Source organism: Carassius auratus, chromosome 1, assembly GCF_003368295.1.
Source record: "Carassius auratus strain Wakin chromosome 1, ASM336829v1, whole genome shotgun sequence".
Classification (NCBI taxonomy): Eukaryota; Metazoa; Chordata; class Actinopteri; order Cypriniformes; family Cyprinidae; genus Carassius; species Carassius auratus.
This window is the reverse complement of record NC_039243.1, coordinates 5,153,363-5,179,597: the sequence shown is the minus strand read 5'-3', so window position 1 is coordinate 5,179,597 and position 26,235 is coordinate 5,153,363. Positions and strand designations below refer to the sequence as shown.

Below are 26,235 nucleotides of genomic sequence, written 5' to 3'. Positions count from 1 at the left end.
ATTTCAAGAAAATAAAAAGCAATCTGAAGCTTTTAAAAGTTTTCTCCCTCGCCGTTCTAATCCTGATGCTGCTGGGCGTGCAAGGCAGCCCCAGCCATCATGCTCCTCATATCGTGTTTTTCAAAAAGAGAGTGTTGCGTCTCGCGCTCCTCCTCAAAAATCACGGGGACCGAGCCAGCACTCACAGCCAAAGCAATCTAAGCAGAAGCCGGATCTGAGGACCGTTCTTCTCGCTAAGAAAGCTTCGGCTCAGAAGAAAAGGTCCTGACGCCAAATGGGTCAGACCTGTGAGGGCAGCCCCAATCGAGACGGTGCAGTGTACACCTCAGTATACGGTGCCCGTCCGGTCTCGGTGCTCTCACGGGGCCGTCCTGCCAACCCCGCCACCCTTGGTGCCTCGGGGCGCAGCGGTCTCCAGCAGGTCTCTGGCGCTGTGTCTCCCAGACGCTGCGTCAGGCTCGCTCCCTCTGAGAGGGGGTCCAAGAGCAGTTAGCTCGGGTGGTTCCTGCGCTTCGGCTTCAGGTCCCCGAACTAGCTGTTCAAATTACACCAGAGGCCAGCCTCGAGAGGCTGGTTCCCTTAGTAGAATGTCTGACAGAATGGAAAAGTCTGCCGAATATATCTGAATGGGTCCTGCAGATAGTAGAGAAGGGTTACAGAATCCAGTTCGGTTCTCGTCCCCCACGCTACAACGGGGTGTTGCTCACAGTAGTGCATCCCGAGCAGGCTCTGGTCATGGAGCAAGAAGTGAAATCTCTTTTAGCGAAAAATGCTATAGAGCAGGTGTATCCTCCCGACAGGGCATCGGGTTTTTACAGCCGTTATTTCATTGTTCCAAAAAAGGATGGAGGGCTGCGTCCCATTTTAGATCTTCGTCTGTTGAATCGTACAGTTCAGAAATTAAAATTCAAGATGCTGACACTCAAACAGATCGTGACTCAAATCAGATCCGAGGACTGGTTCGTCACAATAGACCTAAAAGATGCGTACTTCCATATCTTGCTTCTCAGTACACGACGCACTGTCCACTATGGTTCTCCCTTACTCATCCAGCCCCCCTGGGGTTGGACGCTATGGTACAGACGTGGCCGAGGCTACGTCTGTACGCCTTTCCCCCTGTTGCTCTGCTCCCAGGAGTTCTGGAGAGAGTCCGCCAGGACGGAGTAAGTCTACTTCTCGTAGCTCCACGCTGGCCGAGTCGAATCTGGTTTGCGGACCTGATTCATCTCCTCGACGGTTCTCCCTTGGAGATCCCGATCAGAAGAGACCTTCTATCTCAGGCCGGGGGCACTATATTTCACCCCCGGCCAGAGATTTGGAAGCTTTGGGTGTGGCCTCTGAGGGGGCGCAACTCTTAGAGAGTGGTCTCTCAACTGAGGTTGTGGAGACCATTCTTAGCTCCAGAGCTCCAGCTACGAGGAAACTTTATAGACTCAAATGGAATGTTTTTTTCTTCTTGGTGTTACCAACATCAGTGTGACCCCGTCCACTGCTCTGTTGGCTCAGTTCTTGAGTTTTTACAAGACCGCTTCGCTTCTGGTCTATGTCCATCCACCTTAAAAGTTTACGTGGCGGCCATCTCGGCTTTCCATGCCCCAGTGGGTGGTGCATCTCTGGGTCGAGACCCTCTTATCTCTCGTTTCCTTCGTGGCACCTTGAGGCTGAGACCTGCAACTCGTTCTAGAGTGCCGGCCTGGGACCTGGCTATAGTTTTAGAAGGCCTTTCTAGGGCTCCGTTTGAACCCCTAGATTCGGTCTCTGAGAAGTTTCTTTCATTTAAGACTACTTTTCTCCTTGCTATTTCGTCCCTTAAAAGAGTCGGAGACCTTCAGGCTCTCTCGGTTTCTCCCACCTGCCTTGAATTTGCACCTGGGATGGTCAAAGCATTTCTCTACCCGAAGCAGGGATACGTCCCTAAGGTACCGACCGTTGTTCCGAGACCTATTGTTCTGCAGGCTTTCTGTCCTCCCCCGTTTGCATCATCGGACCAGGAAAAGTCTAACCTCTTGTGCCCGGTGCGAGCATTGGACACTTATGTTCATCGGACTTCTTCTTTTCGGAAATCCGATCAGCTGTTTGTTTGTTTCGGGTCACCTAAGATAGGTCTTCCTGCCACTAAACAGACACTTAGTAAGTGGATAGTTGGGGCTATCCTTCTTGCCTATGAGTCTTCTGACCTACCGTGCCCTTTGGGGGTCAGAGCTCATTCTACTAGGAGTATGGTGGCCTCTAGAGCCTTATTATCTGGGGCCTCTCTTCAGGATGTTTGTGATGCGGCAGGCTGGTCCTCGCCACTCACATTCGTCAGGTTTTATAGCCTAGACCTGGACGCTACTCCCGGGTCTCAGGTTTTTAATTCTAGAGGCGTTGGGTTTTCTGTCTGACACTCAGGCACTTGTAATATGGCGGTTTGGGTATTCTCGTTCCCAAAGCGTTATCGACGCATCGTCTCTCCCTCGATGGGGAACGTCTCGGTTACGTCTGTAACCTCGGTTCCCCGAGAAGGGAACGAGACGATGCGTCTCCCTGCCATACTTCCTTCGTTCCTGTGATCGACTTGCTTCGGCACTGTCGAAGCTAACACCGGTTGCTCCGGTTGGGGTTTTTATCAATTCCTGGTCGTGACGTCACTCCTGACGCTCACTCTCGCCATTGGACTAGTTGACATGGATGCTTCAGACGCACTCACGCAGAATGCGTTCCCAAAGCGTTATCGACGCATCGTCTCGTTCCCTTCTCGGGGAACCGAGGTTACAGACGTAACCGAGACGTTTTCATGGTGAAGGTTTGTGCTAAGGCTTTGTCAGATTTGTTCTGCTTAGCAATCAGGCTCATAATGCGAAGTGAATATATATAATTATGTGCAAGGGTGTGAGTTATAAAACCAAAAGGGAATACAATTCAAAAAAGTTATATATATATATATATATATATATATATATATATATATATATATATATATATATATATATATATATATATATAATTAAAAAAAGGGGAAAAGCAGGCAGCGATATTACGGCAGACTAGAGGATTTGTTTAGGAGAGCCGACCCTTTATCAGCATGCAGAGCACAACTTAACACTCTGACCTTATAGTCTATATTGTGCCATCTGAGTGATCCGCATTGCTGAGATTTCAGAACTTACACTATATCCTTCACAAATCCTCAGACATGACACTCTACTCTCTTATGGAGCCTTATGAATCCTGTAAAGAATATATCTGGGTCATATTTCACCACAAAATAAAAAACTGAAATTTGATATTATATTTTGCTTAAAGAAAAAGAAGTATGTTTCGGGAGCACTATGATTTTTTTGCAATGTGACATTAACAATCCTTGAAGTAAAGCACAAAATAATGATATTATTTAAATTTGGTCATGGTTTGTTGTACTGGCATCAATGCTGCATTGATGCAGATTTTATTTATTTATATTCTATTAAAAGTAATTGGAAAGTAATAGGAAACTAATGTGAATCATCATTTTTGGGGAGAATTTACTCTTAAAATGTCTCTATGCATTATGAAAATGAGAATTTGGGTGAAATCATTTCTAATGGGCTTTATTCTCTTGTCTTTCCAAATTATTCTTATTTTATATATATATGGGATGAAATGTGACCTGGACAGCCAGAAAAGAGGAACGGAGACTATCTTTCCTGGCATACACCATAGGACAAGGGTGAAGTATTCCAACTAACGAGAAAAAAAAATGAATTTGTAAAATCTGTCATGCCTTGTATGTGTAAATTGTAGATAGATCGGATGTGCAGATAGTGCAAAGGAAAAGTTGGTGAGGGGCACCACACAGATTAGCTGGATAAAAATATTGATTTTACACCTGATTTTCATCTAGAGGCAAAAACAAACTTCTTATCTATGCTGGAACAAACACAGAAGCATGAGAGACAGAAGGAGAGGGAGGTAAGTCTATGTGAGTGGTCACTTCTGTAGTTGCATGCATGCTGAACACACTTTGACTGTATCGGTATGCGTTAACATGTAAATGCAGACTCACACGAGTGCAGTACAGTATGCAAGATATGAGCGTTTCTGGCTGGCTGATTTAGCTTTCCCATGCCACCAGTGTGCATCGATGCTGGAAATGATAGCTCCAATGCTCCTGTGTATTTGCAAAATCTCCATATGTTCATCGGGCCTGGCACAGCTACTCATTTCCTTTCAGAAACAGATCACATTATCAGCCAGCAGATCTGTGCATTGGGCTGATGTTACAGGAGATTTTGGAAGATATCTGTTTGTCCTTGAGTTGCTGCAACCAAATATTGCTAACAACACTTTTTCTTTTTTTAGGCTGCAGTCAATAGTTTGATGTTTGATCAGCAATACCAGGTCAGTCTCATTAAAACATGTCCAGGTAATATTTACCCCTGAAAACTAAACTAAACTCATTTAGATTTAGGTAAACTACCGGTAATCTAAACTAAAAAATATATGTATACATAATACATAATATAAATATTTGTCCCATTATTGTAATGTAAAAAATTACAAATTAATTAAAGGGATTGTTCTCCCAAAAATTTAAATTAGCCCATGATTTACATCCTAGACATTCCTCTTTCAGACGAACACAATCGCAGTTATATTTAAAATTGTCCTGGCTTTTCCAAGCTGTATAATGGCAGTGAATGGTGCCCCTGTATTTGAAGCCTAAAAAACAGCATCCATCCATCATAAAACTACACCACATGACTCTGGGGTGTTAATAAAGGCATTCTCGCGAGAACCACGTTTTGTTTACAGCACAGGGAAACTACATGAACTTCATTTATAGTTTGTGCTGCTGCCGCTGAAGCCTCATCCATCTCGCAGAGTTCATAGTCGGTATAGAAACAAGTATGGCTGGGCAAAAAATTTATTCTCTTCTTTCCTCATATCGAAATCCTCCAACATTTTTCACTCAGAACCTTTGTTTTATAGGACTAGTTTGTGAAACCAAAAGGGAAATACTGTCTCCAAACGAAGGATCTCCCACTGGATTGTGGATGTGATCCTTACAACCTATCAGGGTGGAGGCTTACCATGCCCACTGGGAGTGAGGGCACACACATTGCTGCTTTGTCATCTTTTGCAAATCGTGCCTCATTAACGGACATTTGTAGACCTGCAGGTTGGGCTACACCTGATGCATCTGCCAGATGCTTCGTTTTGCAAATGGAACTAGTTTCATCCAGAGTTTTAAACACTAGATCTTGAACTCAGTTGGCTGGTAGGGTGTAGAGCTTGTATTTAGCACTTTCCCCTGTCTGAGAAGATAATGTGCGCTTAATGAGTCCAGTTCAGTTCCTTCTTATGAACCCTGTCCATCACTCAAGCACTCTCTTACATGGCTGAGTTTAGCAGAGGAACTTGCTATAAGAATCCATTATGAGTAAGTTAACCTCGAGTGAACTCTAATAACATATTAGTGCTCCTTATATTGTGGCTCCCTTTGGCAGCCCCATATGTGTATTAGTTTACTGCTCTATTCCGAATAGGATTCAGTGTTTCCCCTAGACAGACAGTCAGTCTGTCGCTTGTTTCTGCGCTTGGTAGTTCTCCCTTTATGCAGTCCACCACAGAAACCCTCCCAATGTAGTACTCCCTTTGAGTATATAGGATGTATCTCCACATGTTATCTCTCCTTCGGGTAGGATGTGGTCTTCGTAGTGTTATTTTCCCACTTGGGGAAAAAGAATGCTTGCCCAATTGTCAGTATTGAACTTGTGCAGCCATATACTTTAGGTTTAAACAAGAAACCGATTCAGAAGTTTTAGAGAAAATTAAACAGTGTTGTCAACTGTTATGCATTGCTCTCTACAAGACTGGACACGTAACAGCAATTGAAACCTTTAGCCTTTGGCTTGGCTTTGACAATATCAATTAATATTTAGCGAAGGTTACACGATCCATGTTCTTGTTTGCCATTTCAGACAGCTACCTTATAAAAATCTACGTTTCTAGGTAGAAACACTTTGAACATTAGCTTACAATATGAAAATCCCCACCTCACAAGTTGACAGGATTGTTTACATGTTTGTGATGGTAGGAAATGGGGCTGTTTCAAACCACATTTGAGACTGTCTATGGTACATTTTCCAGAAATGGTGTTGACTGATGAATCTGTTCATGGTCTGTATTTAAGCATATTAAAAACACGATAGACATGTAAATAATGTTAAAGGGTTAGTTCACCCAAAAATGATGCTTTCCCCCAGGGCAGTGGTTCTCAATTGCAGTCCTCGCGCCCCACTGCTCTGCACATGCTGAACGTTTCTCTTAGCGCTTCAGACATTTGTTCTATTCGAAAATAAGTACCCTGCGAAGTGGACATCACAGGATATTCAGCCATGATTCCAGTTTGAAGCGAACGTAGCTATATGTTCCAATCAAAGTGCATTGAAGTGTGCAAGACATGAATTTAAATTATATTGATTTACAGAGGTATATGATGTCACACTCGTCCATGTTTAAAGATGCTGCACAGCACAAATAAGTGAATTAATGCTTCGACGTGAGGTAAACTTCAACAAATTTCCCCTGCTCAGGGAGCAGGGAGCAATGAACAATTGGAACACAGTTCATGCACGGAGTTAATTTCTAATGAGCTGATTATCTGAATCAGGTGTGTTAACAAAGAGAACCGTGCAAAATATGCAGAGCAGTGGGGCGCGAGGACTGGAATTGAGAACCGATGCCCCAGGGTATCCAAAATGCAGGTGATTTTGTTTCTTCAGTAGAACACAAACAAAGATTTTTAACTCAAATCATTGTAGTCTATCAGTAATATAATGGATGTGAATGGGAATCACGAGTCAATAAAAACATACACAAGATCAAATTAAACCCTGCGAAGATGATGATACATTGATGAGTAAAGACACGAAATGATTGGTGTGTACAGGTAATTGAACAGTATTTATATAGTTTTTTTTTTACCTCTATTCAGTGAAATTTTATAAGTGCATTACTGCCACCTATATCTAAAATGAGCCATTGACACTCCTTATTGAGATTGCAGATAGTGTCAATGTTATATTTAAGAGATAGGTGGTGGTAATGCACTTATACTGTAAGTCTGCGATCTGGCGTTCAAGAAGAAGACATGTCACGTTCTGGCTGTTGAGAATGTTCTCAGGACGATTTGAGTTAAAAATCTTTGTTTGTGTTCTACAGAAGGAAAAAAGTCACCTACATCTTGGATGCCCTTGGGGGAAGCAGATAAACAAAACATTTTCATTTTTGGGTGAACTACCCCTTTAAAAACTTAATTTTCCACCACAGTGGGTCTTTAAAATTACAATTATTTTACAGTAAATTGCCGTTCAAAAGACCAAATTTACTGGACACCAACACATGTTGTGTTTTAGTTTTAATTTCTAGGCCCCAACATGGGATAGTATCCCAGGTTAGTGCAGTATCCCAGTACTGACCATAGAAATTCAACCTTACTTTAAGCTAATTTTTTTCAGCTGGGATAGACCTCTCAAAACAGAGTGATACCAGTCTGAAAGTAAGGAACTGGTTAACCTGCCTTTCTCCAGCCCTTAAGTCTGTCATATCCCACGCCGTGGGAGGGAAGGGGATCAAACAGCCCAGTGGCCTTTGAGCCCATGCTGACAACTCAGGACTCTTCAAATGATGAGGAAGCTCATGAATATTGCATTTGTTGCATCCACGCTGACAGTGACACAGAAGAACTGACAATTCTGAAGCAAATGTCTCGCTGTCTCGTCTAGGTTGGATATTTTGTTGAGTCACTCATCTTGACTGGCTGACATGAAACATGGCTGCTTTGGTAAAATGTGGTGACGTCAAAATTTGTACGACAAACTCTAATGAAGCATATTATAAATGTAACAACTGAAGACAACAAAAGAACCTCAAGCCATGAGCATCACCTGTAAAGAGCCAAAATTGCCATTCGCTCCCAGAATGCTATGCTGTGCTTATTGTTTTGTTGCCGTTTCTGGTGCATGTGGCGATACACGTGAAAGCTTTGAACCAGACTAAATCTGTAGTAGTTGTCTGCATTCTGAGTCTTACCACATGCTGTTTCTTTCTCTTTCCATTTCCTATAAACCTTGTGATTATGGGGAGCTCAGCTCAGCTTAATGTCTTTCTTCTTCTGAAAGCACAGAACTCAAACTTTCACTCCACCAGCACTGACTGACTTTTTACTTGAAAACTGGTCTCAGGAGCATGTAAGAGAAAAGCAGCCAGAGCGACGCCATCACAAAAGGAGCCATTTTAACAGCTCAGCAGGTGTAGAAAATGGGACACCTGCAAAAAAAAAAAGACCATCCCAACTCTTATTGAGATATGAGAACACAGACGCCGCACAATGCGTCTGCCTGTTCAGCTCCAAGCTGCACACTCCCCCTAGCGAGCATGTAAGCGTATGCCTCAGGATGTGTCTGTGGCTACCACACACACACACACAAATACTCCCAGGAAGGCCAAACGAGTGTGTTTGTGAGAGCACAGGCCGCGGGAAGCATTCTGAATAGGTCAAGAAATAATAACAACTCCCTTTCCCATCGTAGTTTTAACAAGCGCACTGTGAGCAACAACTTGTTATGTCGCTCTATGCGAATGTGAGGACTGTTAGGCAAATAATATGAGAATAAGTAAAAGTCACAAAATCAAGGAAATTTAGCTGAATGTCATAGATCATAGATCTGAATATATATTGATTTTGATTCTGTCTAAAGGAGCTTTTTTATATACAGTACTGTACACAGAAACCATCTCATCAGAATTAACTTATATTCATTTTTATTTTAAATATTCAATTAACTCTACAAAATTAAGTATTGGCTTCTTTTAGTCGAACTGTCGGCAAACAAACCCAAAAAATTTTTTAGAGGTCCATACGATTTGTTTTGAATAATCTCTTATGCATACCAAATCTGTATTTGTTTGATAAAAAATACAGTAATATCATATAACATTATTACATTTTACGAGAACAGTTTTCTATTTCTGTGATGGCAAAGCTGTTCAAGAAACATTTCTTAATCAATGTCGAAAAAAATTGCAGCTTCATATTTTTTTTGTGTGGAAAGAGTAATGCACTTTTTTTTCTTGATCATTTAATGAATAGAAAGTTTAACATAACAGCATTTATTTTAAACAGAAATCTTTTGTAACATTATAAATATGTTCACTGTCAATTTTGATCAATTTAATGCATTATTAATGAATACAAATATAAATTTCTCTAAAGGGGTCATATGATGCTGCTAAAAATAACATTATTTGGTGTATTTGGTGTAATGCAATGTGTTTATGTGGTTGAAGGTAAAAAAAAAACACATTATTTTCCATATAATGAAAAGCAAGATGTGCTCTGATTGGCCAGCTATCCAGTGTGTTGTGATTGGCCAAATCTCTCAAGCGTGTGATGGAAATGTTACGCCCCTTAACATACAAACAAACAACAAAATTTTGGCGGCTTTATGCAAATCTTCCCACATAGTGACGTAGAGATGTTAGAACGTTAGAATGTGTTCGAATGATCTGTTTTAGGGGGGAGTGGTTGACTGTTAACTTTTATAAAGAATACATCTTTGGATTTGAGACTTTAGTCTCTGCGACTGTACAGATCTTCTTTATGCACCAAGAGCTTGTTACACTCTAAATAGAAAGGAAAAAATTGTAATCGCATCATATGACCCCTTTAATATATATATATATATATATATATATATATATATATATATATATATATATATATATATATATATATATATATATGTAAATAAAATGAAGAAAAATATATGTAATTGTAAATAAAATGAAGTTGTGTATGTGTGAGAGGTTGGAAATTAAGAACCGCCTGTGTGTATCTGTGTGTCTATGTTATGTGCACAACAATGAGCCACAAAAGCTCAAGAGGTCATCTTTTGGCTCATTGGCGTGTACACAACACAGAGACACACACAAATGCCCATTCAGAAAAAAAAAAAACAGATCTGACCTCTTGTGCCAGTCACGCTCAAATAAGATGAATTCTCCACCGATGGAGATACAGAGAAGCTTAGTTTCTGCTCAACTCAGACTCAACCCCTGTTCAAAAGTGAACCACAGACTTATTTTTACACTCACACAAAGCAAGGTATTAAGGTCTAGGGAAGTCCAGGTTCACTTAGTTCCCTAGACATAACTATAACCAACACACATATACAATTTATGTAAAAAAGCAGTTTTATGTTCCTTTTATGTTCCTATATAGAAAAGTATATACAAGGGTGGGTAAATCATTTTTACAATTCATTGTAAAAATCTATTGAAGGTACAACCTATTACTAGCAAAGCAAGCAGTTGTTTATGTACAGTTACCATTGTGACTGCAGATATTATGTAAATATGCTCAGTATCATATGTTTCCTAAATGAAGTCACCTATACTGCGAACGGCAAAAATGGCCTATTGTTCTGTAATATGCTCAAATTAAAATGAATGAGAAGGGAGGGTGAAAAATTACTAATTTAATGGTTTCCAGAATTAAAGGCAGTATACTCAGCACTGAATAATAAGCGGTAAAATGAACTTTAAACTAGAAAAGCGGAAAATTATGCACTTTAAAAGATTCATAAAGCCGGCTATTTGCATACTTGCACTCTTCCATTGTATGCTAATAAGATGGGCCATCTATGTATTCATATTAAAATATATTAAATCTGAGCCAGAATAGGTCAGATCCTGCTATACCCCTCACATAAGCAGTAAATATTAATTGACCTCTAACCATGATAATACACACTTGTGAATATGTATTCATCAAACTTGCTCTTATGTTGTTCCAAATCTGTATGATTTTCTTCTGTGAAACATAAAAGTAGTAACAATTCAATGGAAGTCAATAGTAACCAAAACTCTTAGTTACAAACATTGTCCTGTTTTCCACAGAATAATGTTTTACAGGTTTGAAAAAAAAAAGAAAGAAATGTGGCTTACATGGGAGAGAGACATAAACCGACAGTCTAAAAGCTGGTTCAACAAAATACTGACAGATGTAACACCTGTATAACACATATAATTATTATATATTATTTTGAGATGCTCTTTTCCATAAACAAAAACTAGACCAGAACCTGTCAAGCTCCAAAGAGGACATACAAGTAGTCAATTTGTCTTAGGTACTGTGAGGCATGTGGTATATTTCTTTGAGGAAATAATGAACTGAAATTAAGACTACAAAAATCAATATTGATTTCCACTGAATGGAGAAAAAAGTCAGCTTGGATTTCTGCTGTCACTATCTCCTTTTGTACTTACAGAAAAATGTCATGGGTTATAAGAAATCAGTAAAGTATAAAACAGAATGTATCATATAATTTAGTCACAGCCCAAAAAAAAATTAATAATAATAATTAATCTTGTCCTTGACAGGCTAACAGTGAAGTAAGGCTCAAATAAAACATGCTCTTAAGAGAATTAAAATCGCGGCGGTTCCAAGCATGCATCAGAAATGCAAATGGGTCAGTATGTGTTTTAATGAACCACTTTTCATCAACCTTTTAACTTGAAATCGTGTTCACTACTGAACAATGTCTGAAGTGCCAAGTTCCCTCAGATTGATCTGCCCTGCTGTGGCGAGATTGTTAGATACTATAAGATCTGCGAACCTCACGTCAGGCCACAGTAGCCGTCTCATTTAGACAAGATGACACCCATGGAAGCTGGCAGGAGGGATTCAAAGGATTGGGCACATATCAAATGTATTTTAAATGCTTTTTATGAACTTTTAATGACATTCTGAGAACGACTGAACTCAAATGACTGGGTGTAGAGAACTGAGACTAGCAGGGTGATGTTAAAGAGACAAAAAGTGTGTTAGCCAACCAGGGAATATTACAGCGTACGACAGCCATCGAGAAACAGACATTCATTTGGATCGATTGGATATATATGTAGATAGATAGATAGATAGATAGATAGATAGATAGATAGATAGATAGATAGATAGATAGATAGATAGATAGATAGATAGATAGATAGATAGATAGATAGATAGATAGATGCAACGTGTTTTGGACAGAGCACAGTAAATAAGAATCAGACACTTTTAATTCACTCTTTCACAGCATTCCCTTTGGCAAACATGCTCGGGATCGTCATAGCAACAACCATGGTGCACAATTATAGTGCTTTTCAGTGACTGTGTTAAACTGGCAGAACAATCAAGCACAGCTACACATGTGTCTAAACAGGCTTGTGTGTTGCTATCCTTGGCCCTTTGAGAGCCGAGGCAAACACAAGTTATTTCTTCTCCCTTGTTCTTGCTATCTTTCACTTCCATCTTTGTTTTGGCACCTTTTTCATTCATCTATGTATTCCTCTTCCACACTCTCTCGCTGTATCGCTGTCTTTCTGTCTCTCTTCTTTGGATTTGGAGTCTTGAGAGTTTAAATGAGATTGGAAACTTCCAGGTGCACATGGACAGTCAGACAAGTAATAAGGGCTGAAAGCAATTTCCTCCCTGCTTTATCGAACTCTGAGAGATGGGCAATAACTACATATAGTAAGCCCTGACTCTCTTGTTTATTATTTATATCAGGTTGATTGGGATCTGTGAGTCACACAATGTGTCGGCGAGGTGCCGTTGTTCACCGGGAGAAACGCTCACACTGTGAACAAGCACCTGATTTACTTATCCATCTGTGTGCATGCAAAACATTTTTTAAAAACAGTTTAGATGAAGACCTGGCTGGTACTGTTACTGGGCAGGATGTTGAAATAATGCCCGCAAAGCAAAGAAAAATAAGCCAAATGAGCAGACAATGAACACGAAAGGACATTATGCACCATTTAATTCACACACAGTTCTTTCAAAACAATTTAACATTTCTTTCTAATAATTTATTAGACAGAACTGTTAAACAGAGACCATAAACTAATGAAGATTGAGGAGAATGGAAGCTGGTGTTCTCACTGCTGTTGATTTTAAAAGTCAAGTTCTAACACATTCTAAAATAAAAATAAAATCTTAAATTAAATCATGCTGATAATTTACCAAAAAAAAATTACAGAACACTGGCCAATATATATTTAGACCATTAAATGCTTGGATTGTGAAAATTGTCTTGTTGGAGGGAAAGGGGTGAGAAAGTTATATTCTGGTGAAAAATTATTATAAGCATTAGTTTCTCCTTTAGAATGATGTTTACCAATAAATGTGTCATTTAAAGTTAAAATTTAGCTTTCATGTTAACATTTTGGAAGCCCATGACATTAAATATATACTGCTTTTAGATCAGATCTGTTAGCTTTGAGGCCATCAGTATGCTAGTGTCCTCCAAAATAAATATATATATATATATATATATATATATATATATATATATATATATATATATATATATATATATATATATATATATATATATATATATATATTATTTTCTTCCTGGAAAAAAATAATGAAAATACTGATTCGATAATTTTAGTAGATTTTGTGGCCAATTAAATGTTCTCTAAAATTGCAATGCACTCTCCAACCTTAATTTTAACTCCCACCTGCCACTTATCTAACTGTTTAATTCACTAAGCTTCAGTGACCTTAACCTCAGATGTATTCAGTCTTATCAAGTTCTACGCTGCAAAATATGGACACTTTGGCTTTGAATTAATAGTTAACCTTCAGTTGCTGGTCCCCATTGACTTCCAAAAAATGCTATGCAAGTCAATGGGCACCATCAACTTAAGGTGAACTACCCCTTGTATAACAGATACTGTATCAACATCATTAAATTCTGTACAGTTGCTATTCTATTCAAGCCAAAATCATTCAGATGAACCCTGCTGTTATCCACACCCTGACCAATATCCAAAGCCTCCAAAGGTTTACAGTTGTTGCTTTTCCAGGCTGTGGTATAAACTAAAGTTTGTTAAAAAGCCTTTAAGTATCTCACCCCGACTTCCTGTTTCAAAAGGATCAACATTAAAGGGGTCATATGACGTAGCTAAAAAGAACATTATTTGGTGTATTTGGTGTAATGCAATGTGTTTACTGTATGTGGTTTAAGGTTAAAAAAAAACACATTATTTTCCACATAATGTAAATTATCATTTCTCCTCTATGCCCTGCCTTCCTGAAACGTGTTGATTTTTACAAGGCTCATCATCATGAAAAGAAAGATGTGCTCTGATTAGCCAGCTAACCAGTGCGATGTCTTTGGCTGAATGCCTCAAGCGTGTGACGGAAATGTAACGCCTCTTAAAATAGCGGTTCCCAATCCCCGCATATATATTTAATATATTTTGTATGTCTCTCTTTGTTAATACAACTGATTCATACAACCAGAAGTTAGAAGAGAGCTATGTGCATGAACTGCATTCAGACTGGATCTGGTGGCTACGGTGACCTCAGGAATAAGAGAGAAACAGACTAATATTAGTGTAGATGCCATTCTTCTAACGATGTAGCAAATCCATCGGGAGTTATGGGAAGTGTTCCCGGTTCCAGTTTACCTAATTATTGCAGCCTAAAAATCCTTTAACGGATTTGTAAATTAGAAGCATATTAGTGTGTTATGTGTAAGCCAGTTTAAAGAGATTGGTCTTTAATCTAGATTTAAACTGCAAGAGTGTCTCTGCCACCCAAACAATTTTAGGTAGGTTATTCCAGAGTTTAGGCGCCAAATAAGAAAAGGATCTGCCGCCTGCCGTTGATTTTAAATTTGAGGTATTATGCCCTTCTAGGTACACTGCCCTGAGGAGCCCCAGTGCTGATCGTACGAGTGCTGGATGTGAGTTTTTTCAGCCTCACTAGCTGCTGCCTGTCTGTCAGGAAGCTGTTGATCCACTGACAGACAGAGGTGGGCACGGAGAGCTGAGTTAGTAGACTTAATGCAGTCCCATGTTTACTGCATCGTCCACAGACCTGTTTGCTCCATAGGCAAACTGAAGAGGATCCAGCAAGGGTCCAGTAATGTCCTTCAGGTGGCCACCACCAGTTTTTCACAAGACTTCATGACCACAGACATTAGAGCCACAGGCCTGTAGTCATTTAGTCCTGTAATTTTGGGTTTCTTCGTTTGAAGCATGAAGGGACTTCGCTCAGCTCCAGTGATCTGTTGAAGATCTGTGTGAAGATGGGGGCAAGCTGGTCAGCATAGGGCCTGGTATTTTCTTTTTTTTCTTTTCTGCTTCCTGAAGACCTGGCACACCTCGACTTCACAGATTTGAGGTGCAGGTGTGGGGGAGAGGGGGAGGGGAGAGTTTGAATGGAACATATACTCTCGTTTTGAACTGGAATCATGGTGGAATATGCGTTGATGTCCATTTCACAAGGCACTTACGGTCGAATAGAACAAGCATCATATGTGATAATAGGACTGGGATTGGGAAACGCTGCCTTACCATACTGTGATGCTGTATCCCAGTGTGACAAACATAAACAGTACAACCCAATATAAACTAGGCATTTGTTGCATCCAGTGGGGACAAAATTACTGATTATAATGACTTATGTGTTTTTACACTCTGTGTTGTGTATCACACCACGTAAACATAAAACCATGTCTGCATTTGTGATCAGAGACCCGACATACAACAAATGCTACTCTACACTGCTCAAAACTCGCGTTTAAATCATTAGTGGCAAATTCTTTAAATATATAAATGTACTTTGTACTTACAGAATGAGAGTCAGAAGCATTAGATTGTCCTTCCAAAGTTGCAACTGCCACACTTTATAGAAACAGACTGGCATTGTAGACTACTCTCAAAGGAAACAGCCCTCGTCCTCTGTAAAATGTGCTGCACACATCTGAATATTTGGGTTGAATACAACAGTGTTGTGAATACAACTTAACCACTGATTTCTAGTTGTGTCCTCTTTTGGAAGGCCAAACATAGTTGCTTTGCTTTCACAACGAAAAACAGTGTCTCCACGACATGGTGGCGGCGGAAACAGAGAGAATAAAAGTTACACCTTCTTTCTTTGTATGAACATTTGGGCAGTGTTATGCAAATCTTCCCACATTGTGACATAGATATGTGGGGGCGTGTTAGAATGAGCCGTTTTAGGAGGGCATGGACAAGTCTTACATTTTATAAGAATATCTCTTTTGATTTGTGACTTTAGTCTTTGCTACTTTAAATTGCATCATATGACCCCTTTAATATAGGTATGAAAGGTTATTCAGCATATTAATTTTCGTGTTGATGCTATCATGAGGATTTTTTTGTTGCATAGTGAAGACCTAGAGCAAAGCAGATGTGGTTTATATTTACATTCTGCATAAAAATGTTGGATAAAAGTTGTGGGAGTACTGTAACATCTACTGGTCTTTATTAGTAAGACTAAACACAGAGACTAAATATAAGCATATAGACAAGTTAATTGAGTGTAAAGTATAGGTCAAAGACAATGAAATTAATTAAGAGATATTGATTTTTGGTTGCAAAATCTGCTGAGGCCAGTGTTGCCATAGTGATAGCACCACTCAGCAATCTTTTGACACAGTTCTAGAATCTTTACCAAATGCATTTCACAAAATACAGAAAGACCACACTGCAGTACACAGATCTCTGCCACAGATAACTGCCTGAACCTGCCACAAGATTCTGCTCTGCTGAACTCTCAAACTCAGCCTATTTCCACTGGCATCTGCAGAAACCTAAGCTCACATATACAGAGACTTTTAAAGAACAAGAGCCTTTAAAAATTAATTTACATTTTCTATTCAGATCCTCATTCAGTCTCCATTAGGACTTCCAAATCCGTTACAAAACCATTAAATGTTAAAACGCAGTTCAAACCGATGGAATATTGACAGAAAAACATTTTTATGCTTCACACTTAACCTTGCCGTGTTTTTTTGCGAAGATCAAGCAAGTCATTCTATTAAACAAGAGCCTTTTACAATTTGATAAACTTTTGCATCTCACGCTAAATTATATATGTGAAGACTAATTTAGATATATAAAATATATTTTTATAAATATTCTACACTCGCAATCAAAGGTTTGGGTATTAGGTTTTTATATATTTTATATATATATATATATATATATATATATATATATATATATATATATATATATATATATATATATATATATATATTTGTTTTTTTTTTTTTTTTTTTTTTTTTACTTTCCATTCATCAAAGAGTCCTGAAAAAAGTATCATGTGTTCCACAAGAATATGAAGCAGCACAACTGTTTTCAACATTAATGATATCGAGAAATGTCATCACACAAATACATTTTAAACAACCTGATAATTTTGTTCAAATAAATACAACCTTGGTGAGCAATAAGCGAAATACTTAGTTGACTGTAACACTGAAATGTTATGCAAATGTAAAAGTAGGCAATGCCTATTCATTGTCCATCAAAAATTATATTTACATATGTAATGGGCAACAAATGGCACTTGTTTTGTAGAGAGTAAAATACAGTGCAATAAATGTTGCACTAGCTAAAGCACCTTTGTTTGACTATAATTTATTTAAAGGCAGAATTCGATATTTCTTGGCAAAGCATCTCCTTTTTTCTCTCTATGTATACAAAGAAAACATTGGCCAGGTCCAACAAACTATCACATCAGCAAACGATACACATAATCCTTCTGAATAAGAGAAACCGTACACTCAACATGTTTTGTGTGCAGTGTTTTGGGCCAGCAAAGAATGAAACTTGCCAGAGAGTCAACAAAGCTGTCAAAAACAGTAATAATGTTAATGTAGCATATTTTGATTTTGGCCAGTGAAGATAAGCTAGCAAATTAGTTTTAATTAGACAGTGTGCGGATAGACCGCTGGTTCTAGGGAGGAATCTGTCAGCATTAGTCTTCATCAAGAGAAGCTGCAAATGAACATGAAACAAACACACACTCACAGTGATTCTCTCGAGCTGACTATGAATTACACAGTCTACGGTCATGTCTTATTCATCCATCTTTTCCCCTGATTAAAGTATTTGGGAGAGACACTTTCAGGGCACACATACAGTATACTCTCCCTGAGAGAGGTCACATGATCTCGGCCACACGACCCCGGTCTGGACGAACTCTTTGGCCACATTTACATTCTCAATCAATTCCTATTTCTTTAACATGCATCTGACGCTGATAAGATCTTGTTGTTATGCCATTTGAAAGTATGCAATTGTAAGATTGAATGTTTTTGCTAAACTTTCAAATGTTTCTAAATGAGATATGTATCTGACCTGCATTTATACACTTTATCCAAATCTTGTCTTATTCTGGGATTTTTCCATCTTTGTGACACGACCGATAGCCTACAAGAAAACATCACATGCACACAGAATAAAATATTAAATACATAACATACATAACAACATTAAAATACATTTATAAATACTGTGTGTGTATGTACCGTATGTACAGTATGTATATATACTGTATATGTGCAGACATGACAGAAAGGCTCAAACAAAAATAATTAATTAATAGTAATAAAATAATAAAACACAAAGAGAGACATACAGTATTTTCCTAACTTTATACTTATAAATAAAATTATATATATATACATATATATATATATATATATATATATATATATATATATATATATATATATATATATATATATATATATATATAATTATAATTAAAATATAGTTACTTCAAAACACTATTCTGGGTTGTGCAGCCTAATTTATCCCCTAGATGCTTAGATCAAAATGTAACAGAGCTCCTTGCATTATAACACATCTTCCAGAGAGCACCATTTCCTTCTATACTGTATGTATCTCATAGCACCACATTTTAAAGCGATTTCAAAGAGATATGTATTTAATATCATAGTCGTTTTTTTTATCTACCATGGAGCATAGACTATCACACTGCCAGTCTGTTTGAGAGAGAGAGAGAGAGAGACTACTGAGAACTCCGCTGGGGAACAAAGTGTTTAACGCAACAGAGATGAAACCAAATCACATCTGACACTCTGTTATATCAGGGTAATTAACATAGGGGGACAGATAGATGCCAAGACACCCTTGTTGCCTGCTCTGGTTCAGCGGCCAAGTGTATGATTATGCCGGAATGTTCTCGTCTCTTGCGGGCCCAGTCCTTCCACTATGCCTCCACTGCACCCAAACAACGGAGATAATGGCTACATTTAGGTGACTTGTAAGCCGTCTCTGTGCGATTCTGATCCAGCTGATGATGCTTTTTGTGATGAATGAGGATGTGTCTGATATGTTGATGTGGTATGTGACACACAAAGCTTGAAGTGCTGAATATTTGGGATATAAATGCCATACAAATGGAGAGGTAAATAAAAGGAAATTTTTGCAGTTCAGATTACAAAGGAAAGTGACACTTAGAGTTTGGACATAATAATGCATTTCAGTTGCATCAGCCATTTTTAACAGCTTTGAGTATATTTAAATGTGAAGAAGAAACTTTTTATAATTTGTGAAATCAACAGTGCACTTCACCATTACATTTCCCACTAACAGTATTTTCATTGTGTATCCTCAAAATTAGTCTACTTTTACTTCTTTTAGTCTACTACTTTTAGGTCGTGGAGCATGATTTTTTTCATAAATCATGGAAAGTCAGCCAAGACTTGGTCTCCAAAGTCAGTCCTAGAAATAAATCCCCTGACTGTACCGCCGGCTCTCACCAGGAAGACCTCAGCTGCATAAAAAAGGGCCGGAAAACAAATGTGTAAACACTAATTGGCGGCTGGGGGACATACTTCATTAGGATAGCTAAATTATTTATGACGTTACATAGCCTCCTTTAATAGTAATTAGCATCCACACTAAATAAACGAAGAGTTTTACAGTGCATTAGTGGCACTATATCATGTTCAGGAGTGTGCAAGGTTGTAGAAGATTTATCTTGCTGTTCTTGAGTTATTGGTGACTAAATGTGTTTGGCTAGCTAGAGTGCTTAAAATATTGAAGCATTCTTAAAAAGTGTCAAGTTTCTCAGAAACAAACCACTAAAAAGCGTCTTTATAAATACGATCCAATATACACAACCTTTCAGTTGTTGTTGTTTTTTACGCTTTTGAAAGTAATATCTTATACTCTCCAATGCTGCATTTTATTTTTTATTTGTTTTTATTTTTTATTTTCAAAAGTTTAATGTACAGTAAAAAAAAAAAAAAAAAAATGGTAGCAAAGCATCTAGACATCTTTATCAACATATGTATTAATATTACATAATACAAACAAATATATGCACTACCATTAAAAAGTTGTTATTTTTATGCTTTTGAAAGAAATACCTTATTCTCTCCAAGGCTGCATTTTATTAAATTTATTACAGTAAAAACTGTAATATTGTGAAATATTATTATCATTTAAAAGAATTGTATTCTGTTTTAATATATTTTAAAATGTATTTAATTTTTTTACTGGCAAAGCATCATTTTTGGCATCGTTACTTCAGTCTTCAGTGTCACATTATCCTTCAGAAATCATTCTGATATGCTGATTTGATACTCAAAAAAAATTTTTTTTATTATTATCAAAGCTGAAAACAGTTTTGCTGCTTCATATTTTGTCACCTTTGAAGAATAGAAAGTTAAAAAAAACAGCATTTATGTGAAACAGAAATCTTTTGTATTATAAATGTCTTCACAGTCACTTTTAATCAGTTTAATGCATCCTTGCTGAATAGAAGTATTAATTGCTTTATTTTTTAAACGGTAATTTAGAGTAAGTATGGGCCACATTCTAACCGTATGCAACTATATATATATAGTTTAAACCTCTTAAAACAATTTAATTGAATTGTACAATATGCATTAAAAGTCATTTCTAAATTAATTTGCCTGAATGCACTGTAAGTCGCTTTGGATAAAAGCGTCTGCTAAATGCATACATTTTATTTTAATTTAATTTCTTAGGTAAAGAAAAAAAAAGACAACTCAATTCAAAATATATAATCTTCTAAACAAACAAAACTCATGCCAATGATTGAGCAAATTTTATGGAAGGCCTAGTCAGGTCTTCATCAAAGAGGTACATGACTTCTCTTTTGTCACTAGTGGTGACATTTCAACTTTTAAGAAGGTGCAGTTTGAGAAATCAAATTTACTGTGCTTTGTAAACTTTCATATCACAAACTTAATCTTTTGTAAACAGCCCAGCTAGCAAACACAACCCTAGTACATTTGAAGCCTCCCAACAAACTAAGACAGAAACTTGAAGGATGCACCTCGATAACGTAAATAACTCCTTTATGAGCCAATATCGTTCAACACAGGAGGGCAAATACTTCCAGGCAGGACTTCTGGAGCAGATATTCTGTTATATAAAGACAAGGAGAACAGATGGTTTGACAGAGGAGTGAAGGAGGCCTTAGATGCGAAACTAGAACAGTCATCAACAACTCACAACGCTGTTTTCCCAATTCACACAGCAATCGAGATTCACACCAGGAGAGAAGCAATTCCCCAAGGTTACATATCAGAGAACCTCCACTGTCCTTCAAACTGATGAAGCCATTTGGATGTAAAAATGACCAGGTGGTCCTAAATAAATTCTGACTAGACATAGTGATAAATGCAGAAACATAGCTAAGCACTAAACTGGATAACAGTTTGAAACGTCCTGTTTTAAACCAGCTAACCAATGCCAAAAGTCATGCAGTTGACCACCATGTTAAATTAATCGCATGAAAGCGCAAAAGAAACAGCACACCACTTCATGGAAACAGATTTGACAGAGCTCATTTACTGCTTGTATTTTATACTTAGACCTTCAGTGAGGTGTTTCTAAGACATCCTTGGAGCATATGACAACTGGGTCTATAAGAATGACCCAATCTCAGTGAAGCAGGACTACATCAGAAGTCATTGATGCGTGCCAGGCTTACAACTTGAATCTTATGCAAATCGGATGCTTTATTTTCCTTTTGAATGCATGACATCAAAAGAATTATGGGATACGTGAATCATACAATAAATAAATCACACTCATCTTAAACCTCAAAACAACAGTGATAAGCTCCAGTGGAGTGGATCTTCTTCTCCACCTAGAGTCAGTACTTCTTTTGAGGCTAAAATATCTCTCAAAATGGTGATAAACATACATTATCAACAATTTGGACAAACTTCTATTCTTTATTACCACTTCCCAAATTTTAGAACTAAAAGTCATAGTAGCTATGATAATTGTGTAACCAAAAGTTGTTAAATTTTATATTTTAGCTTTTGGATTCTCTCAGCCGACTTCATGAAGTGCATCTTTGGATACTTCTGAAACAGAAATTTGCATGTATGCTGGGGACAGTTCAATGTCACAATTAAAAAAATAAAATAAATACTAAGAAGAAATACATGAATATAGAAATATTTACAAATAATAATAATAATAATAAATGAATACATATTTAACATTTATACATATATTTATTTATTTATTTATTTCAGTATTTTCTAAGCATTAATCTATAGATCAAAAGTTTACTATAATGCCAAGCAAATTCAGTCATGCATGTCCAAACTTTTTACTGGAAATGTACCACAGTGCCTCCTGAGAAACATGGTAATGCATATCTTACATGACAGCAGTGATTGAGAACAGACAGCGGCAAATACTGCACAAAAAGTTTTGCATACATAATTCCATTGTTAGGAAACATTGCTAGGTAAAAAATAAAAATCAAATCGCACACTCTGTCCTCGCAATCTTCATCCATCTCTCATAAAACCTCCAGCCAATGAAGGCAAAGCTCTCCAGCAGGCATGCAAGCAGGGAAACAGGACAAAATCTTTCAAAATGGCTGCCTCGGTCTGGAAGACAATTATAGGAGATATACAGCTGCAGGGATGAGGGGCGGGACCTGGTGGGCAGTAACCCTTGCCTAAAATTGCTGTGGCTGTTTCACTGACAGCTACTAAACATGTTAATAAAGCTAGATGTTATACATCCAGACAGGGCCTGAAAATACTGGACAATCTGTTTTGATTGATTATGAGGTGGATTATTAGATAAGGATGAGTTTAATCATATAACTTCACCTCATGCCCCACAGCCTGTTGCTTCCAATCACTGCTCTGGGACAATTCTGCCAGAACCCCTGGTCTACCATCAGTTTTCCAAAGAGTGAACTAACAGTGGCTGCAGACTTCATACATATGTTACTGAAAACACTATCTTGTATGAAATTATTATACATTTTTAAATATAAGGTATTGATTTTTTTTTTTTTTTTAAGTTCTAATAATGCTATATGCTATATCCAAATCCTACATTTAAATTAAGTCAAGAAAACATTCCTCAAGACTGACTCCTCATGCTGATTCCTTTTTGGCATCTCCTTTAACACCTTGTATGTTAATAATAACACCCAACCCAAAAATCATATGGAAAGACCTGCCTTCATTTAGTCATCATACTGTTCATCGTATGAATGAAACATTCAACCTGCTATTGTACAACAGATTATTGTTACTATGGTCCTGTTTTAATGCCAGCTTACACCTTAGGTTGCTTAAACATCATGCCTTGCATTTTAACAGCACTCTGACTAATATCTGAAATATAATATAATATAATATAATATAATATAATATAATATAATATAATATAATATAATATAATACAATATAATATAATATATAAGCACAGACATACACAGCAACACAGAATTGCTTAAATATGAAAAATGGATTGAAACTCTTGCCTTTCATTCTCCTCTCTCACACTCATATCTCACTCACACACACATATCTCATCAAACACCACCTGTCTGTAACAAAATCCAAACATCAAGGCAATCCTCTGCAGACTTGCCTAAACCCAAGTCCTCAGTAGGTTTAACTTTATCATGTAAGAACAAGGTTATATATTTAAGTTTTTTTTGGCCTGATCTGGTCTGTGCAAATCGACTAGATGGATCCCTGAATTATTGAGAAGCTACGTATCATAACGTCTCCTATCTTGCCAATCCAAAAAATCTTCAATCCCAAACCACAGACAGCACTGCAGATCCATGAGGCTCTACCCAACAACCTGCTCTACAAGCAAATTATTTCATCAAAAAAATATACAAACAATGCAGAAAGATATTGCATTAAAAGCATATTTGGAGACTTTGCCTCTAGTCGATTTAACTAAGGCAGCAGAAATAAACTTCCAAATGTGAATTGCTAACTGAATGTAATCTTAGTAACATTATGAAGTACATTCCAGCTCACTGCTAGAGGTCCTGTGCTTGATCTCTTTGACAAACAGGTGCTTATCACTCTGAACAGGTGTTTTCTGTAAACATTTAGATCATCTCTACTCGAAAGACTAAGCTGGTTTGCTGGTCTAAGCTGGTTTAAGAGATTCTTCCCAAGCTGAAAAGTGCCAAAACCCCTGTAAAACCAGCCTGGTAGCCAGCTTAGAATGGTTTAAGATGGTATTTTGACCAGAGTTGTTTAAAGCGCCATCATTTCAGGACAGCTTGGGTTGAAATGCTCATTATAAACCCTATGGATTCAAAACATGTGCACGCCTTCATAGTGACAACAACTGAAATTGACGAGAAACCTGAAAACTAAACAAATTCAGCATGGTCTAGATAGCTAAATATTATATTTTATATTACTGCAAAGAAGCAGAGGATGTTGCGGACTTACACTGCTGTTTTTTCCAGTCCAGTACACGACTGCGTGGTTGTGTGCGGAGTCTCCAGCCAGAGCAAAAGTGCTGCTGGTCAGTTTGGGTTCGTCTGGTCTGGAATCCGATTCTCTGCCATCATGCTCATCATCCTTGTTCCAGCGAACTTCGGCGCGTTTACTCTGTCCATCCATCCGCAGACCGGAGGATTTTCTCTGCTCCTCCGAGCGAGCATCAGCGCTCCGCGCGCTCTCCAGAAACTCAGGCACGCTTCTTTTGGCTCTCCCGAATGCGACGTCCTCGGATTCCAATTCGGATTCACTTTTCACATATTCATCCGAAAACAATTCTTCATCTAAAGCGGACTCTGTGAAGTTCTCCAAAGGCGCACGTGAGTGTATCCCCTCTGCGTTTCTTATCAGTTTCGGCGCGATCCCTGGAAAACCATCCACCTCTAATTCAGTGGGTACTCCAACATTCGGGTAAAGAACTGTGATCAGCTTGGGTTTCTTTTGATCCTGTCTCGGATATTTCCCAGAATCAGGCGGGTCACGCAGATGCTCATCCCCTGCGTAATTCATTTGCATTGGCGACATACATGGCGCGCAACTTATTTCTGCCTTTATATTTGGAAAAACACACAAGAAGGAAAGAATTAGCCAGGTAGAAAGAGTAAAGTGAGCGCCAGGGAATACAACCAGACGGGTCTCCATCGTTAAAAGAGATTCTGGGGAATGCTTCTCCCCTTCCTCCGACTCTCAGACGCGCAGGGGAAGCAACTCCACAGAAGTGTCGGGTTTTAAAGAAGTGCTCCTCAGCTACACTGCTCACGTTCAGGGATGTGATGATGGAGTAAGGCAGCACATAGGGGAGGTTCTGAATCTAATCTGAGCCGCTGCTGCGTCTAGGGAGAGAGAGAGGGAGAGAGAGAGAGAAAGAGCGCGCGAGTTGGGCATAACGACATCGTGCGTATTACGGTTGAAAGTCTTGTATTTAATTTTTTTAGCAGTAACATATTGCATTAAAATTAATTCCTATATACGCTGTAAAACCATTTTACTGTTTATGCACAAATAAATCCGCCAGGGCTAAATTACCTCTTCTCATTTCTGATGTATCCCTAAATATGCATATTTTATACATAGGCCTACACAAATACATAAATATTATTATAACACAAATTGCAATAATACTAATAATGTAGCCTACACGTTATATCATAAAGCCTATGGGAATGTATCAACTCTCCATGTATTTACAATGTATGGTAATTGAAGATGTCAATCCTCAAAAACGAAGAAAGGTAAACACATAAATGCAGCATTAATGTAGTGCAAACTCCAAACGACGTATGAAGATATAGCGATTATGTCTCACGAGCCGTTTGCCTGAAGTGGACCTTTTAATTCAATCTGTTGATGCAGTTTACCGACCGGAAGTTCATGTCAACTGATCCGGTTCTCAAATTCGTCTCTCTAATTCAGTGATTCAGTTGCAGCCGATAACACCTCACTAAAGTGAAAGGATGTAAGTCAATTATTCTCTTATAATAATAATGTTTAACTTCAGAAGACTTGACACTTAGCCTGCCCCACCACATCCATTTAGACTACCTTTATTGTAGGCTACTTTTATGGTGAGTTTGCATCGTATGAGGATTTGGAGCGACAT

At 38.1% G+C, this 26,235-nt stretch overlaps 1 protein-coding gene across 1 annotated transcript in view; it reads right to left on the bottom strand.

The window, feature by feature from the left end:
- Positions 1 to 25,424, bottom strand: part of sorcs3a (sortilin related VPS10 domain containing receptor 3a) — a 193,477-nt gene extending 168,053 nt beyond the window's left edge. The window contains exon 1 of the mRNA XM_026201873.1: positions 24,585 to 25,424. Within this exon, the coding sequence (XP_026057658.1) occupies positions 24,585 to 25,277 (693 nt within the window). The 5' untranslated portion in view covers positions 25,278 to 25,424. The remainder of the gene's footprint in view (positions 1 to 24,584) is intronic.
- Positions 25,425 to 26,235: the final 811 nt, after the last annotated feature.